Source organism: Heptranchias perlo, chromosome 4, assembly GCF_035084215.1.
Source record: "Heptranchias perlo isolate sHepPer1 chromosome 4, sHepPer1.hap1, whole genome shotgun sequence".
Classification (NCBI taxonomy): domain Eukaryota; kingdom Metazoa; phylum Chordata; class Chondrichthyes; order Hexanchiformes; family Hexanchidae; genus Heptranchias; species Heptranchias perlo.
This window is the reverse complement of record NC_090328.1, coordinates 126,884,053-126,903,342: the sequence shown is the minus strand read 5'-3', so window position 1 is coordinate 126,903,342 and position 19,290 is coordinate 126,884,053. Positions and strand designations below refer to the sequence as shown.

At 44.1% G+C, this 19,290-nt stretch overlaps 1 protein-coding gene across 1 annotated transcript in view; it reads right to left on the bottom strand.

Moving 5' to 3' along the window:
• Positions 1 to 14,722, bottom strand: part of LOC137320601 (neuronal acetylcholine receptor subunit alpha-7-like) — a 90,580-nt gene extending 75,858 nt beyond the window's left edge. The window contains exon 1 of the mRNA XM_067982285.1: positions 14,668 to 14,722. Within this exon, the coding sequence (XP_067838386.1) occupies positions 14,668 to 14,722 (55 nt within the window). The remainder of the gene's footprint in view (positions 1 to 14,667) is intronic.
• Positions 14,723 to 19,290: the final 4,568 nt, after the last annotated feature.

Here is a 19,290-nt window from a genome sequence, read left to right as displayed (position 1 = left end):
CAATTTGAGAAAGAGAAAGGCTAAGCAACTGTAATTCACCAAGGGTATGCACAAGGGTGTTTGAAGAGCTGTCATGTTAATTTACATATTTTTTTGTTATAGCACATTAAATGTAATCATTATCATCACCACTGCCATGTCTTGGCCATTATTGAGTCCCTTTTGTGAATTCGTCCTTTCATTTGCTTCATCATGAATGCCAAGACATGACGACACCCATTGGGCGGGCGTGCAATGGGTGTATGCCTGGTTGAAGGACTGTTTTGTCCAAAGGGAGGGGTGGTGGTGGTTGTTCCAGGTGACCTGAGTAGCTCAAAGTCTTCAATTTCTACATCTCATTATGAGTACCTGTTAAGAGATGAGGGAATCCCTGGTATCACAGGCAGCAATGTGCTCCCATTCTCTGGCGATGGGTTCCCCATCTTCATTTTCCTCCTCCTCGTTCTCCTCGTTCTCCTTCTTTTCTTCTTCTTCAATGTTGCCGCCAGATGAGGATGCTTGATGAGAATATTCGGCCTCCTCTATTTGTAACCCTCTCTGCTGCATTAAGTTGTCCAGGACTCAGCACACAACAATTATTCTGTTCATCCTCGCTGGTATGTACTGAAGGGCTCCTCCAGATCTATCCAGGCACCTGAAGCGCATCTTCAACATTCCTATGGCTTGCTTAGTGACAGAGCTGGTGGTGATGTGGCTCTGGTTGTACTGCTGTGTGCTTCGTTGGTTGGGTTTCTCACAGGTGTCATGAGCCACGTCCGCAGGGGGTATCCCTTGTCTCCAGGGAGCCAGCCCTTAAGTCTAGTCTTCTGTGTGGAAGGGGTCCGGGATGTTGGACTCGCGCAAAATGAATGAATCATGTCAGCTGCCAGGGAATCAGGCAGAACCCGCAGAAATCTCTTCCAGTTGTCACACACCAGTTGTGCATTGATGGAGCGTAATCCCTTTCGGTTTATGAACAGTCCTGGCTCATGTGGAGGTCCTCGGATTGCTACGTGTGTGCAATCAATTGCGCCCTGCACCTGTGGGAAGCCAGCTAGAGTGGAAACCCACTGCCCTCTCAGTCTGGTTGGTGCTGTCACGGGGGAAGTTGACATAGTCAGATGCCTTGGAAAACAAGACACCCGTCACCTGTCATATACACTTATGTGCAGGCAGGCAACTGAGAGACCCTGGCGATGTCACCGATGATGCCCTGGAAGGATCCGGACGCAAAGAAATTGAGGGCACTGGTGACTTTAACTGCGACGGGCAATGCGTGGCCACCAGGCGCAGCCGAGAGCAGCTCTTCCTCAAGGAGTGTGCAGATGTCTGCGACCAGCTGCCGACTCAATCTGAGCCTGCGTAGGCACTGCTTCTCAGAGGTCCAGGAAGTTCAGCCACTGCCTGTTCACCCTCTCACGTGGGTAGTGCCTCCTACGACCTCCGCCCCTCCATTGGTCCCCTCTCTGCTCTTCTCCAGGTCCTTGTTACGCACCTCTGTCTTGTCCAACTGCAGATCCCAGAACTGCATGGCGTGCCTGCCACAGATGGTGATGTGCCTCCTCCTCAGATGTACTGTGGATAGATCCATTGCACCCCCCCATCCTGATCTTGTCAGTTTGAGGGGCTCCAAAATATAGGTAAATTTGTCTGAACACAAGAATTCTCCGTCTCAACAAAGAAATCTCAGTCTAAACACAAAGAACTCCCAACGATTGTCTGAGAGAACTGAGTGCCCAGCTACAATACCTCACCTTTTGAGGTGTGTCAATCACAAGATTAAAGGGCCAAATGAGCTTCGGCTGCAACTCACTTCCATTTCTATGGTGTGTTTCTGAAGCCTCGAGAGACACATTCAGGAGAAGTTATATCTGTTTCTGTTTCAGAATCCACAAAAAGTTAAATACCTAAAGTGTTTCAACGACCTGAATTGGCCCTTTAAATATCAGCCCGTTGGCTTTAAGTGGGGGCGGGACTTCCGGCTTTCTGTTGTGCGTGCGCATCCTGACGTGCCTGGGTTAAACCCAATGGGCACGTTGGAGCCCTAACCCTGACTCCCGTTCCCCCCCCCCACCCACATCCCGCCTCCTGGCCCTGAGCCCCGATCTCCCACCCCCCGCAACCCTAATTCCCGATCTCCCTCCCTCCGCGACTCCAGGCCCCCCACCCAATCCCAACCACCGGCCCAACCCGCGGCCCCACATTCTCTCGCCCCCCCCGCCCCCCCCCCCATCCATGATCGGACCCATTTACTTGAGGGCCGATGCAGTGCTAGTAGCAGCATGATTTTTCTTCACTCCTCTCCTCTCTTTGCAAACGGGCTGTAAAGCCATGCCAGCTCTATGACAATGTGGTGCGAGGCCCAATATCAGGGGTGTCTCGGACTTCACCATTCTGGCATAGGGTGCGCCCCTTAAGTGCCCAGAAATTTCTACGCCCATATATTTTGCCCCACAGACTTAATAGTGAGAGTTCTATGCTTTGTTATTGCACTACTCTGAGTACAGAAGTTAGATTCTGTCGTGTTATGTTAAAATGATCAAAGCTGAGACTGTGTTACTGTAATTTTGAAAGTTGGGCGTTTACTGTTTTGCCTTATATTGGCAATTGTATTTCTGCGGTATGCTGTAGAAGTGGTTAAATAACCATCTTGTTAGAGTTCAAAGTACATTATGTCAAGTCGTTAATGCATCTGAGACAAGGTAAGATTTAATTTTTACTTATGTTACAGTATAATAAGACAATACAAGGTGCTGGATGTGATCTGTTGGATATTTAAGCCAATATGCAGGATAAGCTTTGTAGCAAAGAATCAGTTTCACTCAAGATAACATTCTGGGCTCAATTTCAAAAGCAATGGGCTCAATTTTAAAATCAAATTGCGGGTGCGTTGGGGGCAAGGGGGCTGCGAAAATGGTGAAAATCCCGAGCGGGTTCGAAGCCGGCTCCAACCCGCCGACTTCCGGGGTTGCTACAGACGCACCTGTGTGTGCGCAGGCCTCACGAATCCATAAGTCCCGCCAGCAATTAAAGTCGGCGGAATGATAGTTAAAGAACCAAATGTACCTCATTGAGGTACTTAAGGTACTCTGTTTCTGATGTAGTGAAACCAGGCGTGAAGGGCCAGATCAGGCAAAAATAAACAAAATAAATTAAATAAAAAACCATTGCACAAAGTTAAAAAACAAAATAAACCTTCCTTTCCACCCTGCTCCGATGTCTCCCTCTCCAGTGTCTCTCTCTCAACCCCCGTTGTCTCTCTCTCCGATGTCCCTCTCAGCCCCTGATATCTCCCTCGCCCATGTCCCTCTCCCCCCGGCCGATGTCTCCCTCTTCAATCTCCCCAACTCACCCCCCAATGTCCCTCTCTGATCTCCCCCTCTCCCCCCGATCTTCCACTCTTACCGCCCCCCCCCCCCACCCCCGACCTTCCCCTCTCCCCACCCGATCTTCAGCGCTCTCCACTCTCCGTTCCAGTGCCGGATGACGTCTCGCTCTCTCTCTTTCTCTCCCCTCCTCGGCGTTGTAGCTCCTGTCGGCAGCCAGTCTGTCAATCAGACTGGCTGCCGGGCGCGAAACCCGGAAACAACTTTAATCACCATCAATTACATCGCGATTGCGTCGGAAAAGGTAAGTTTTGTTTATTCGGGTTTGCTACGCGCACCTTCACCACCCCCACCCCCCGCACTGCCCACCTGCCACCATTTCAAAATTAAGCCCAATGTTTCCATTCAAATTCAAAGTCAAATTAACAATTAATCCTTAGTGGGCATCACTGACAAGTATACTTGTTAGGCAGCATCCCTTCCTATTTGGAGACAGAAAAAGGCGTCCAAGATTGACATGATTGTGTCAGTGATGTGACCGAGCCAATCCTGCACTACTTACTCTTAGATTAGCTGAAAAAAAACAAGCTTCTCAGCTGGTTTTGGCCAATTAAAACTTTTTTCAAGCTTGCTTCCATCTCTAAAATGAACAGTAAAAGTCTACCAAAAACTCTTTTGTAAAGACTGGTCTTATAGAGTAGATTTAGATTCAGCCAAAGAAACACTTGGTTGGTCAACTTTGCCTACTGTTTCCCTAAATTCTCAAGAAACATTCTCAAGTACTGCTGTTGATTAGAGGTTTGTTTCCCCTCCCCAGTTTGCAGCATATGTTATTTTCAAACTTTAGAAACACTCCATATAAATACTTGGGGAGAAATTAGTCTGGTCCTGCTTTCTGGTCCAGACCCGGTGCTGGACAAGTAGCGCGCACCCGAACAGAGAGGCCCGAGGCCCTCCCGAAATTGGGCCTAGGTTCTCATCTACATCTTCGGAGTGAGCTACCGGCCTGTTGCACCTCTATGTTTAGTAGGACAGAACATAAGAAATCATGAAATGAGGAATAGCTGTCCAAACCCTTAAACTTGCTTCGACCCACCAAGCAGACAACCTGTGCTGTCATAGATTCTGCACAAGCCACCGAATTTTGTGAGAGGTGAATAATCATTCTCAAATGATTAAGAGCAGGGGAGTTCTCCCCGGTTGAGTCTTGGCCAATATTTATCCCTCAACCAACATCACTGAAACAGATTATCTGATCATTATCACATTGTCGTTTGTAGGACCTAGCTGTGGGCAAGTTGGCTGCTGTGTTTCCTACATTACAACAGTGATAACACTTCAAAAGTACTTCATTGGTTGTAAAGCCCCAGGACATTGCTGCAGGAGTTCCTCAGGGCAGTGTTCTAGGCTCAACCATCTTCAGCTGCTTCATCACTGACCTTCCCTCAATCATAAGGTCAGAAATGGGGATGTTCGCTGATGATTGCACAGTATTCGGTTCCACTCGCAACCCCTCAGATAATGAAGCAGTCCGTGCCCGCATGCAGCAAGACCTGGACAACATCCAGGCTTGGGCTGATAAGCGGCAAGTAACATTTGCACCAGACAAGTACCAGGCAATGACCATCTCCAACAAGAGAGAGTCTAACCATCTCCCCTTGACATTCAACAGCATTACCATCGCCGAATCCCCCACCATCAACATCCTGGGGGTCACCATTGACCAGAAACTTAACTGGACCAGCCATATAAATACTGTGGCTACGAGAGCAGGTCAGAGGCTGAGTATTCTGCGGCGAGTGACTCACCTCCTGACTCCCCAAAGCCTTTCCACCATCTACAAGGCACAGGTCAGGAGTGTGATGGAATACTCTCCACTTGCCTGGATGAGTTCAGCTCCAACAACACTCAAGAAGCTCGACACCATCAAGGACAAAGCAGCCCGCTTGATTGGCACCCCATCCACCACCCTACACCATCCCGACTTGGAAATACATCGCCGTTCCTTCATCGTCGCTGGGTCAAAATCCTGGAACTCCCTTCCTAACAGCACTGTGGGAGAACCTTCACCACACGGACTGCAGCGGTTCAAGAAGGCGGCTCACCACCACCTTCTCAAGGGCAATTAGGAATGGGCAATAAATGCTGGCCTTGCCAGCGACGTCCACATCCCACGAACGAACAAAAAAAAAAGCGCCTTTGGACGTCCTAAGTTCGTGAAAGGTGCTATATAAATGCAAGTTCTTTCTTTAATCACAGCTAAAACTCTCAGAAGCATAAATCTCCCTGAAATTTCTCCTCTATCCACAAAGATAATTCAGCAAAGATAATCCACCATATCAGTCTAACATTACAGTTAATATTACTCGATCATGGATGGCCGTATTCTTCAGATGACATTTCCACGTTCCAGCAGCATGACAAATATGATTTTCTAGAGTGTGATCATTTAAAGTTTGTACTTATCCTCATAATCTCTGCTCTGGTCCTTGGGCAGATACTTTTATTCAGTTCTTTTTTAAAGGAGTTAATTGATATGGTATTAGCTGATTCTGCTGGGAATCCATTCTACATACTCACTACTGAGCAAGGGAAAAGATCAGTTGAAAACTCCAAATTCACTTCAGGCTTGATAATTTCATATCCATGGCTTGTTCTGTGATCATAGTTGAAGTAAAATAACTTCCTTGCATCTATATTATTCATTCTTTTCAATATTTCAATGACACGGATTGTAACCTCTCTCAATCTTTTCTCTAGCGGAAAGAAATCAATTCCATGAACCTCTTTTCATAATTTAGGAATAATCTTTGTGGCACTTCTCTGATCACTGTCCAGTGCATTAAAAACAAAAACAAAAAAAATGGTGAAAATACACAACAGGTCCATCAGTATCTGAAAAAAGGACAGACAGGTTAATGTTTCTGGTGTAGAAATGGACCTGCCCTGTTCTTACCATATTTACCTTTTTATTTCAGAGGCCCAGCATTTACAGGGCTTTTATTTTATGTCGTAATGTTGATTTGAAGGTAGGATGCCCAAAATTGCTCATGAAATGCCAAATGTGACCTCACTAATGACTTGGGCGGGGTTAAAATGGTCTAATTTGACCCATAATCAAATGTTCTTGAGATGCATTGAGTCACCACCTGAGATCAAAAATGCTGTGTCACAAAATGTTCAAGCAATTGCACTCACAGAATGCTGCTCTGAATCACTTAGAATTATATAATCCTATAGCACAGAAGGAGGCCATTTGGCCCATCGTGCCTGTGCTGGCTTTGAAAGAGCTATCCAATTAGTCCCACTCCCCTACTCTTTCCCCATAGCCCTGCAAATGTTTCTCTTTCAAAGTTTTTGAAAGTTACTACTGAATCTGCTTGCATCACCCTTTCAGGCACTGCATTCCAGATCATAACAATTTGCTGCATAAAAAAAATTCTCCTCACCCCCCCTCTGGTTCTTTTGCCAATTATCTTGCACCTGTGTCTTAAATCTGGTTGTCGACCCACAAGCCAATGGAAACTGTTTACCCTTGTTTACTCTAATTTTGCTCTAAGGATAACAATCCCAGCTTCTCTAGTCTCTCCACTTAACTGAAGTCCCAAATCCCTGGTCGCATTCTGGTAAATCTCTTCTGCACCCTGTCCAAGGCCTTGACATCCTTCCTAAAGTGTGGTGTCCAGGCTCCAGCTGAGGCCTAACCAGTGATTTATAAAAGTTTACCATAACTTTCTTGCATTTGTACATTATGCCTCTATTTATAAAGCCAAGGATCCCACATTCCTTTTTTAACAGCTTTGTCACTTCATCTACACTCACCACTGACTCATTAGTGCACCTAGATTTTCATTAAAAATTTAATTGACCAGTTCACAGTTCCTAATCTCAGACTGAAAAATATGTGAAATTTGTCCGATTGGTCCAGTAAAAGCCCAAGTCATGTTTTAATGTTCAGCCTGGTAATTGGTTCCAAAAGATGAAATTCCACCTTTCTTTTTGTTTGTATTTTTGTCTAATTTTCTCCCCTCCTCTTCTTTCCTGAAGGTGTGGGCTTATGATAGGATATGTTTCTTATCATAAGCCTACACCTTCCCTCCAGTTACCCTCCAGTGCCCATTAGTCAGGCTTGAGTCTAGACAATGAGCTTTGGCAGACTATTTGACCATGGGGGAGCGTCATAACTGAGCTTGATCCTTACCTCGTCCACTATCCACCCAGCAGACGTCACTGGATAACAATCAGGAGCAGGAAGCCTAATCCAGGGGCAGTGAGGCCAACTGTAGCAACTTGACTGGAATCTTAGAATCACAGAAACTTGCAGCACAGAAGGAGGCCGTTCAGCCCTTCGAGCTTGTGCTGGCTCTTTGAAAGAGCTATCTAATTAGTCCCACACTCCTGCTCTTTTCCCATAGCCCTGCAAATTCTTCTTTTTCAAGTATATATTTAATTCCCTTTTGAAAGTTACTATTGAACTTGCTTCCATCACCCTTTCAGGCAGTGCATTCCAGATCATTACAACTCGCTGCAGAAAAAAAATTCTCCTCATCTCCCCTCAGTTCTTTTGCCAATCATCTTAAATCTGTGTCCTCTAATTACCGACTCTCCTGCCAGTGGAAACAAGTTCTCTCTATCTAGTCTATCAAAGCCCTTCATAATTTGGAACACCTCTATTAAATCTTATCGTAATCTTCTCTGCTCTAAGGAGAATAATCCCAGCTTCTATCGTCTCTCCACGCAACTGAAGTCCCTTATCCCTGGTACCATTCCAGTAAATCTCATCTGCACCGACTCCATAGTCTTGACATTGAGAATCCCTACGTGGTCAGTGTCCAGTAAAATAGTAAAGTGCCTACGTGGCAAAATAGCAGAAGTAGCAATGTGGTTAGAAAAGGGTTAATTAGTAGGCTGTTAGCTGGGAGTTAGGACAGTGGGCCTCTTTAGGCCATCTGTTCGCATGCTCATCTCTTTACCATAAGGCCTGCATTGTCTTATCAGTGTAGGAGTCTTTGGAGTCTTTGATGTGGGTCAAGGACTGGTCTGGGTGTCTCCATGTAGCTGGATCATCAATAACCTTAACGAGCTTAACGAGACCGAGAGACATTCCAAGCTAAGAGATAAGGAATGAGAGGGACAGGGGAGAACATTCCTAGTGAGAAGATAGGATACATCCATCAGTGTCTGTCACTGCCGCATGATCAGGCCATGGGCTACCTGTGATTGGCTTGAAATTAGGTAACCTCGCATGGCCAGTCTATGCCCGGCTTATGATTGGTGTTGACAAATGTTCCAACCCCTATTGATCTGTATAAACATTTGGATTTCTGTATGTTTCTTTGTCTTGCTCTGCCAGCATAGAGGGACTCTAACAGGATTCCAAATCGATGCTGCAGACCAAGTCCGGCTATTAAAGTTGTGTTGAACTTTAGATGTGTATTCGACTCAGTTTTTGCTGAACCAGACTGAGGGGGAAAAATAATCTGGTTCGTCAACATCTTTCCGAAAGCGTGGTGCCCAGAATTGGACGCAATACTCCAACATAGGCCTAACCAGTGATTTATAAAGATTTAGCATAACCTCCTTTTCTAATTGTAAACAATTTTACAACACCAAGTTATAGTCCAGCAATTTTATTTTAAATTCACAAGCTTTCGGAGACTTCCTCCTTCCTCAGGCAAATGTTTCAGGATCCTGAAACATTTGCCTGAGGAAGGAGGAAGTCTCCGAAAGCTTGTGAATTTAAAATAAAATTGCTGGACTATAACTTGGTGTTGTAAAATTGTTTACAATTGTCAACCCCAGTCCATCACCGGCATCTCCTTTTCTAAGGTTGCCTAATTCAGCACAGACCAGGAATTGAACCTGCGACGTTCTGGTCTGTATGGCTTCACCATATTGGCTTGATTAACTAAGCCATCAGAAAGCTCTTCTCAGCCTGTTTCAAGCAATCAGGGAACCAAATTTACTTCTATGGATTCCAGTAGATAAAAAATACTTGTCAGAAACAAGCAGGGTGTTACTTTTAAATAATAAAAATAAATAAAGTGAAATAAAAGTTAAAATAGCAAATATTGAAGAAAAAAAAGAATGGGGAAGAGTCAGCAGAGGAGAAGTTAACTCTGTATCAATGCGGCAATAATAAAATACTCCTAACTTCTCAGCAGCACCGTTGCTGTTATGGATGTTCAGCCTCATTATGCATGAGCAGAAGTCTTTAAAATGGCAGGCACAATAAATACAGGATTCCCTGGAGCTACGAACAGTGAGAGAGCTAATTCCCAGTTTTCACCAATAAAAACGTAATTTAAAATGAATCACGATTAGGGTGAATCATTTTCAGACATCTTTCTTTCCTGAACGTAGCCTCAGAATGTAAGCTATTTATTTGGCTCACTCTTTCAATTATTAAGAGGATGATCTTATAAGCTGCTAGCTCCTCTAATCACAATAAAGAAATGATAGATCAGCCAGCATCCATAATTAACACATATCCTCTTCGAGGAAGTGCTAATCTAATAGTAGGACTAAGAGCATTTGGTTGTAATTCAAAATAAGATTTTCTAACCTTGTATAGATCAATAGTGAGGCTACATCTGGATTAATGTGTGAAATTTCAGGCATTCTACCTTTAGAAGGATATCAATGCTTTGCTAAAGTTCAAAGAGTGACAAGCATGATTCTGTGGCTTAGGGGTCTAAGTTACGAGGAGAGACTAACAGAGCTGTCTCTTTGTAACTGGGTACTAGGGGTAAGAACAAAAGAACATAAGAAATAAGAGAAGGAGTAGGCCATATGGCCCCTCGAGCCTGCTCTGCCATTCAATAAGATCATGGCTGATCTTCTACCTCAACTCCAATTTCCCGCCCGATCACCATATCCCTTAATTCCCTTAGTGTACAAAAATCTATCGCTCTCAGTCTTGAATATACTCAACGACTGAGTATCCACAGCTCTCTGGGGTAGAGAATTCTAAAGATTCACAACCCTCTGAGTGAAGAAATATTTCCTCATCTTGATCCTAAATGACCGACCCCTTATCTTGAGACTATGACCCCCCTCTAAGGCAAGTATATCCTTCCTTAGGTAAGGAGACCAAAACTGTAGACAGTACTCCAGGTGTGGTCTCACCCGAGCCCTATATAATTGCAGCAAGACCTTCTTACTCTTATCGTGTCATCTAGGACTTCTTTCCTCATCAATCTGAGAATGTCTGTCTGTTATCATATAACCATATTTTGTATTTTCTCCTTGGCAAGCCAATAGCAACCTACATTTATATAATGTCTTTAACATAGAAAAATATCCCAAAGTGCTTTGCAGAGTCGCATCAGCTAAAAATGGATACTGAGCCAAAGAAGGAGGTCTTCGGCGGGGTGACCAAAAGCTTGGTTAAAGAGGTGGTTTTAAGGAGAGTCATAAAGGAGGAGAGGGAGATGGTGAGACAAAGGGAATTCCAAAGTGTGGGGCCTACGTGGCTGAAGGCACGGGCGCCAATGATGGAGAGAAGGGAGGGATGCACAAGAGGTAGAGTCAGAGTAACAGAGTTCCGGGAAGGTGTGTAGCTGTAGGAGGATACAGAGATAGGGAGGGGCAAGGCCATGAAGGGATTGAAACACAAGGATGAGAATTTTAAACTTGAGGCATTGGAGAACCGGGAGTAAATGTAGGATAGCAAGTACAGGAGTGATGGGTGAGCAGGACTTGGTGTAGGATAGGATACAGGCAACAGTGTTTTTGATGAGGTTAAATTTATGAAGATTTGAGGAAGGGAGGCTGGCCAGAAGAGCATTGGAATAGTTGAGTCTGGAGGTGACAAAGGCATGAATGTGGGTTTCAGCAGCAGATTGAACTGAGAAAGGGTCAGAGGCAGGCAATGTTATGGAGGTGGAAATAAGCAGTCTATCCTAAAATAGACTGGGATAGTAATAATATAAGGGGCAAAGAGGGGGAGGAATTTTTGAAATGTGTTCAGGAGAACTTTCTTGACCTGTACGTTTCCGGCCCAATGAGATAGGAGGCATTGCTGGACTTGGTTCTGGGGAATGAGGTGGGCCAAGTGGAGCAAGTGTCAGTGGGGGAACATTTAGGGAACAGCGATCATAGTATCATAAGGTTTAGAATAGCTATGGAAAAAGACATGGACCACTTTAAAGTAAAAATACTCAATTGGAGGAGGGCCAATTTCAGTGGGATGAGAACTGATCTGGCCCGGGTAAATTGGAATCAAAGATTGGCAGGCAAAACTGTAATTGAATAATGGGCGGCCTTTAAAGATGAGATGGTTCGGATACAATCTAGGTACATTCTCACAAGGGAGAAAGGTAGGGCAACTAAAGCCGGAGCTCCCTGGATGACAAAAGAGATATAGAGAGTAAGATGAAGCAGAAAAAAGGGGCATAGGACAGATGTCAGGTTGATAACACAAGTGAGAACCAGGCTGAATATAGAAAGTTCAGAGGGGAAGTGAAAAAGGAAATAAGAGGGGCAAAGAGAGAGTATGAGAATAGACTGGCAGCAAATATAAAAGGGAATCCAAAAGTCTTCTGTAGACATGTAAACAGTAAACGGATAGTAAGAGGAGAGGTGGGGCCGGTCAGGGACCAAAAAAGGAGATCTACTCATGGAGGCAGAGTGGCCGAGGTAATAAATAGGACTTTGCATCTGTCTTTACCAAGGAAAAAGATGCTGCCAGATTCTCAGTAAAGGAAGATGTAGTTGAGATACTGGATGGGCTAATAATTGATAAAGAGGAGGTACTAGAAAGGCTAGCTGTACTTAAAGTAGATAAATCATCCGGTCCGGATGGGATGCATCCTCGGTTGATGAGGGAAGTAAGAGTGGAAATTATGGAGGTACTGGCCATAATCTTCCAAACATCCTTAGATACGGGGTGGTGCCAGAGGACTGGAGAATTGCAAATGTTACACCCTTGTTCAACCAGCAGCCAGCAACAACAGGCCAGTCAGTTTAACCTTGGTGGTGGGGAAATGATAATCCGGGACAGAATTAGCAGTGACTTGGACAAGTGTGGATTGATTAGGGAAAGCCAGCATGGATTTATTAAAGGCAAATGGTGTTTAACTAATTTGATAGAGTTTTTTGATGAGGTAACAGAGAGGGTTGATGAGGGCAATGCAGTTGATGTGGTTTATATGGAGTTTCAAAAGGCATTTGATAAAGGTGCTGCATAATAGGCTTGTCATAGAGATTGAAGCCGATGGAATAAAAGGGGCAGTAGCAACATGGATACAGAATTGGCTAAGTAACAGGAAGCAGAGAGTAGTGGTGAATGGTTGTTTTTCAGACTGGAGGTAGGTGAACAGTGGTTTTTCCCAGGGGTCAGTACTAGGACCATTGCTTTTCTTGATATATATTAATGACTTGGACTTGGGTGTATAGGGCACAATTTCCAAACTTCCAGATGACACAAAACTTGGATGTGTAGTGAACAGTGAGGAGGATAGTGATAGACTTCAAGAGGATATAGACAGGCTGGTGGCATGGACGGACACGTGGCAGATGAAATCTAATACAGAAAAATGTGCAGTGATACATTTCGTTAAGAACGAGGAGAGGCAAAATAAACTAGAGGGCTCAATTCTAAAAAGGATACAAGAACAGAGAGATCTGGGGGTATATGTGCACAAATCGTTGAAAGTGGCACGGCAGATTGAGAAAGCGATTAAAAAAGCAGAGGCATAGAGTACAAAAGCAAGGAAGTCATGATGAACCTTTGTAAAACACTGGTTCGACCACAACTGGAGTATTGTGTCCAGTTCTGGGCACCGCACTTTAGGAAAGATGTGAAGGTGTTAGAGAGGGTGCAGAAAAGATTTACTAGAATGATTCCAGGGATGAGGGACTTTAGTTACGTGGATAGACTGGAGAAGCTGGGATTGTTCTCCTTGGAACAGAGACAGTTGCGAGGAGATTTGATAGAGGTATATCATGAAGGGTCTAGATGAGTAGATAGAGAGAAACTGTTCCCATTGGCAGAAGGGTCAAGAACCAGAGGACACAGATTTAAAGTGATTGGCAAAAGAACCAAAGGTGACATGAGGATAAACTTTTTTACGCAACGAGTGGTTAGGGTCTGGAATGCACTGCCCGAGGGGGTGGTGGAGGCAGATTCAATCGAGGCTTTCAAAAGGGAACTGGATACGTAGATGAATGGAAAAAATTTCAGGGCTACGGGGATAGGGCGGGGGAGTGGGCCTACCTGGATTGCTCTTGCATAGAGCCGGCACGGACTTGATAGGCCGAATGGCCTCCTTCTGTCATGTAACCTATGATTCCATGCGAGGAAATGGAGTTGGAAGCTCAGCTTGGGGTCGAATAGGACACCAAGGCTGTGAACAGACTGATTAATTCTGAGACAGTGGCCGGAGAGGGGAATGGAATCAGTGGCAAGGGTACAGAGTGTGTGGTGGGGGCTGCAGACAATGGCTATGGTCACCCCAATCTTTAATTGAAGGAAATTGCGGCTCATCTAGAACTAGATGTTGGACAAGCAGTCTGACAGCACAGAGGCAGCGGAAGGGTCGAGAGAGGTGATAGAGAGGTAGAGCTGGATGTTATAGAATCATAAAAATTTATAGCACAGGAGGAGGCCAGTCAGCCCATCATGTCTGTGCCAGCTGAAAAAGAGCTATCCAGCCTAATTCCACTTTCCTGCTTTTGGTCCGTAGCCGTGTAGGTTACGGCACTTCAGGTGCATATCCAAGTACTTTTTAAATGCGATGAGGGTTTCTGCCTCCACCACCCTTTCAGGCAGTGAGTTGCCAGTGTACATGTGGAAGTGGATCCCATGTATTCAGATGATGTCGTCAAAGGGCAGCATGTAGAGGAAGAAGAGGAGGGGGCCAACAATAGATCCTTGGGGAACTCCAGAGGTGAAGGCGCAGGGGCAGAAAGAGAAGCTATTTCCGGAGATGCACTGACTATGAACTGATTGATAAGGGTGGAACCTAGGGAAGGCAGTCCTACTGAGCTGGACAATGGAGGAGAGGCGTTGGAGGAAGATGGTGCATTCATCTATGTCAAAGGCTGCAGAGAGGTCAAGGAGGATGAGGAGGGAAAATGCACTAGAGTCATAGAGGATGTCATTTGTGACTTAGATTAGGGTCGTTTCAGTGCTCTGGCAGAGGCGGAAACCTGATTGGAGAGATTCAAACATTGAACATGGAAAGATGGGCATGGACTTGGGAGGTGACAACATGTTCAATGTTAGATAAAATACCCTTTGGAGCTACATAATTAGAACAAAATGTAAGATTTTTTCTCTCTTTCCCTCTCAGTTTATGTTGTTGATTTTGCACTCTTTTTATTTATCAATAAAATATTTACAGAAAATTAAGCTTACCAACTAGGTCCCATTCTCCATTTGGTAGATAGGTAGAAATATCAGCTTCCATCATCTGCAAGTCCAATAGCCAACCATTATGTGTCCAGGAGCCAAATTTTAACTTGCACTTTTGGACATCAAAAGGGAACCAGCGGACATCAACGTAGCATGTGCTCTTCAGAATACCTACATTAAAACATTAAAACAGATCATTTCAATTGCAATTTAAGATTTGGTTCGTTTCACAATCACAGTTCAGTTTTATTTTAAAAAAATCAGGTTTGAAGTTTTGACCCTCGGGGATGGAATTTAGTTGGATCCACTGAATTTCAGCCCCATGTATCTTGGCCCATGTAAATTCTGACTTGCGGAGTGGGGCAGGGCAGGAATAACTGCTGCTCACTCTACTTATGCCCCACAAGCATTTTGGGGACATTCCGGAGAACAGGCATGGGTTCCCTTGTGGACCTACAAAATACCCGAAGGTGAATATCTCCAAAGGTAATTGATCACCTTCTTAAGATGGGGCAAGTATTCTCTGCACAGAATAGTGACACATTTACTTGAATCTCTGGTTTGGTAAGGGTCCAGGGCTCCCGCTCTGAGATCCTGGAAGCACAGCAGGGCAGGAGCCTCTGTTGTCCCACTGCAGCCACACGTTGCCTTCTATCGATTGTTCTCAGGTCTCTGTTTCTGCGAAATAGGATGGGATCTTGGCAAGGCCAATGTGGCAGATAGATGTCTCACCCTGCCACACTTCTGTCAAGCTGAGCAGGTTGGCAGAAGTCCTAGGCTCTTAATTTAAAATGCTATGCTGTAAATGTAACTATTTTAAAGTGAACATACCTTCAAGACTGGAGTGTATTTGCACTGCAAAATTCACTTCAAGGATTATTTTACAAAATTGCTCACTTTGACTTCACAACGATGGAAAATCCTGAAGGGATGTGCACCTCAATTCCTGATAAGTATGCCCTGCAGGTGAAGTACTGCATCAGGAGTATAGTTTCATAACATTAGCCCTATGATCCCTGCTTGATGGTTCCTCCCTCATGCAACTGTTTAGTGATAAACATACAAACTGATCAGAAGCTGTTATCTCACCACTAGCATCCAAACTCTCTGCATTATAATCTTTTTATATATTGTTGGCAATATTGTAGCTGTTGTTCATTGCCACTTTCTTTGCTTGTTTCTCTTAAGCTCCAAATACACTGTACTATATGTGCTTTCTCCTCCTATCCACAAGCTCAATGTTGATTTCTAAATGCATTGCACCATCTTCTATTCTAACTCATTCTTTCCCAGGACCTCAAAACTGTGGAACCGCTTACCAGATTTTCCCTCCTTGCGACAATATACAGACATTTATGCTGACAACAACCAGCTCTCCCATCGCTCTTGACTCCTCAACTACCTCTGTACTTTCCAACCGTTTAACTGAAGTCAAATCCTGGATGAGCAAGTACTTCCTTCAACTCAGCATAAGCAAGACCGAAGTCAATCTGTTCGGCTCCACCAAAAACTCTTCACCTTAGCCCCTGACTTCATCCTTCCCCTTAGCAGCTCGCTAAGGCTGAGCTGGATGGTGTTCAACCTCAGTGCACTGTTTGACGCCAGTCTGAGTTTCAAAGCCCATCCTAACTATCACTAAGACCTCCAATTTTCAGCTCTGCAATATCGCCCGACTTTGTCCCATCTCACCTTCATTGCCATTGAAATGCTTTTCCTCACCTTTGTCATCTTTTGACTTGATTACTCTACGGCTGCCCTTGCCAGTTTCCTAAGCCATGCCATTGACAAATTGTAACTCCTCCAAAACTGTGCTACTGCACCAATCCCACACAAAACCCTGCTCCTTTATCACTTTGTCTTTGCCATTTTTCATTGGTTCCCCATCTCTCAACATATCAATTTTAAAATAATTTTCCTCCTCTACCAGTCCCTCCATGACCTTGTCCCTCTCCACCTCTGCAACCTCCTGTGGCTCTATATTCCACCCTCTGCTCTTCTGATTCTGCTTTCCTTTGCATCTCCTCTGCCCTCCACCTTTGGTTGCAGAGCCTTCAACGTATCAGCTCTGCACTCTGGAATATTTGCCCTAAGCTCCTTCATCTTGCTACCTCCCTCTCTTCTTTCAAAATCCTCCTTGAAACCTACCTCTTTGACCATGCCTTTGGTCACCCCTCTGATGTATCTCTCATCACAGCTTGGTGTTTCAGTTATTTTTGTCTCTTTGAATTGCTTTGGGACATCTTGTTATGTTAAAGGCACTATCGGTGCAAGTTGTTGTTGTTGAGGGCTGACTTAGGAAGGACAGCGTGATGTTGGGTGAGTTCAAGACTCATTGCTTCAGGGACTCAACTGGAAAATTTATTCTGCAAAATGTTGTTGCTATGGTTAAAGCTGATTGCCTACCATGATGGTATAGGGAAATGAAGTCTTATTGTGCATGACTAGTATTTCTTTTTTGGTAAAGGAGACAAGTACATTTAAATCTGAAGTATTCACCAGTGAATTAACCCAAAATAACCCAAGGCTGGTCAATTTAGGCTTGGAGCTCAGTTTAGTACTCAGCCTTAATCAGTGAGATGGACTACTTTTTTTGTAATGTAATCCATTGAAGCATTGCCTCATCATGTAATGGACAGATGGGTAACCATCTGCACTCTCCATCTTACACCTGGAAAGTATTCTTAAAATTTTGATAAAAAGCCTCATTGCTCGTTCGTGTGGGATAAGTTGGCATCATTCCATTCTTCCCCATTGTGTTACCAGGTGGTTGTTTCATAACCAAGGTCCAGATGTTGAGAGATTGTTGTGAATGCACCATATTAATAAAAAGTCAAGAGTCAGATTTTTCCTAATGTGCTGGAAATCCTACATTTAAAGGGCTTCCAATTGACTTTGTTGCTAGTGGAATTATTAAAAATTAATTTAGTGACATCAGCATTTACCAATGAAGTAGATGGATTCCTGGGAGTAAATACATAAAGTAGCAACATTGAAGAGTTTCGATGATTTTGTAAACCACAACAGCATTTTCAATTGTCTTCTGAACTCCAAGCTGAGGTTACTGCTTTACTAGCACTGTCAGGTATCGGCTACTTTTCTAATATATACTCTGAAGCTCATGGGGACAATCCTATTCTGTTCCCATTTCTTTCTTTTTTAGTCATGATAGCGAAAAATGCCCCATGTGTTTGCTGCATACTTATATCCTGCCTAAAGGATGAATGATCATGCGAGTTGTTATGATCCGGAATGCATTGCCTGGAAGGGTGGTGGAAGCCGATTCAATAATAACTTTTGAAAGGGAATTGGATAAATACTTGAAACGGAAAAATTTGCAGGGCTACGGGGAAAGTGCAGAGGAGAGGGACTAATTGGATAGCTCTTTCAAAGAGCCGGCACAGCCATGATGGGCCGAATGGCCTCCTTCTGTGCTGTATCGTTCTATGATTCTATAACATAGTCAGTATTTAATTGTGTGACATTCAACAATTGGTTACAGGAAAAGAATATGTTAACTTTAAAACAAAAATACAACCAAAGTACAACAGCTGTTAATCTATTGGAGCTGCCATTTTAAATTTGGTTGGAGTATCCCATGCAGCCCGACCCCATTCCTTGGGCAGCATGTAGTACAGTGAAGGATGTGAGAGTTTCACTATCAAGTTGGGACTGTATACTGCCCTGCATTACCTCCTGGCCATTCATGGTAAGTACTTGAAGAACTTCAAGCAAATAAAATCAAGGAAAACCCGAAGAAGTAATCCAAAAATAAATTAAAAGCAAGAGGGTAACTAAGGAAAGAGTAGGGTCTATTAGAGACCAAAATGTAACCTATGTGTGGAGGCGGAAGATGTTAGGATGGTTCTTAATGAATACTTTGCGTCTGTCTTCAAAAAAAAGAGACGATGCAGACATTGTAGTTAAGGAGGAGGAGTATGAAATATTGGATGGGATAAACTTAGTGAGAGAGGAAATATTAAGGGGATCAGCATCTTTGAAAGTGGATAAATCACCACTGCCCGGATGAAATGTATCCCAGGCTGTTAAAAGGAGCAAGGGAGGAAATAGTTTAGGCTCTGACCATCATTTTCCAATTCTCACTGGATACAGGAGTGGTGCCGGAGGATTGGAGGACTGCCAAAGTTGTACCATTGTTTAAAAAGGGAGCGAGGGATAGACTGAGTAATTACAGGCCAGTCAGTCTAACCTCGGTGGTGGGCAAATTACTGGAATCAATCCTGAGGGACAGGATAAACCGTCACTTAGAAAGGCACGGAGTAATCAAGGACAACCAGCATGGATTTGTGAAGGGAAGGTCGTGTCTGACTAACTTAATTGAATTTTTTGAGGAGGTAACAAGGAGGGTCAATGAGGGTAGTGCATTTGATGTAGTCTACATGGGTTTTAGCAAGGTTTTTGGTAAGGTCCCACATGGCAGACTGGTCAAAAAAGTACAAGTCCATGGGATCCAAGGGAGAGTGGCAAGTTGGATCCAAAATTGGTTCAGCGGCAAGAAGCAAAGGGTAATAGTCGACTGATGTTTTTGTGACTGGAAGGCTGTTTCCAGTGGGGTTCTGCAGGGCTCAGTACCAGTTATATTGCTTTTTGTGGTATATATTCATGATT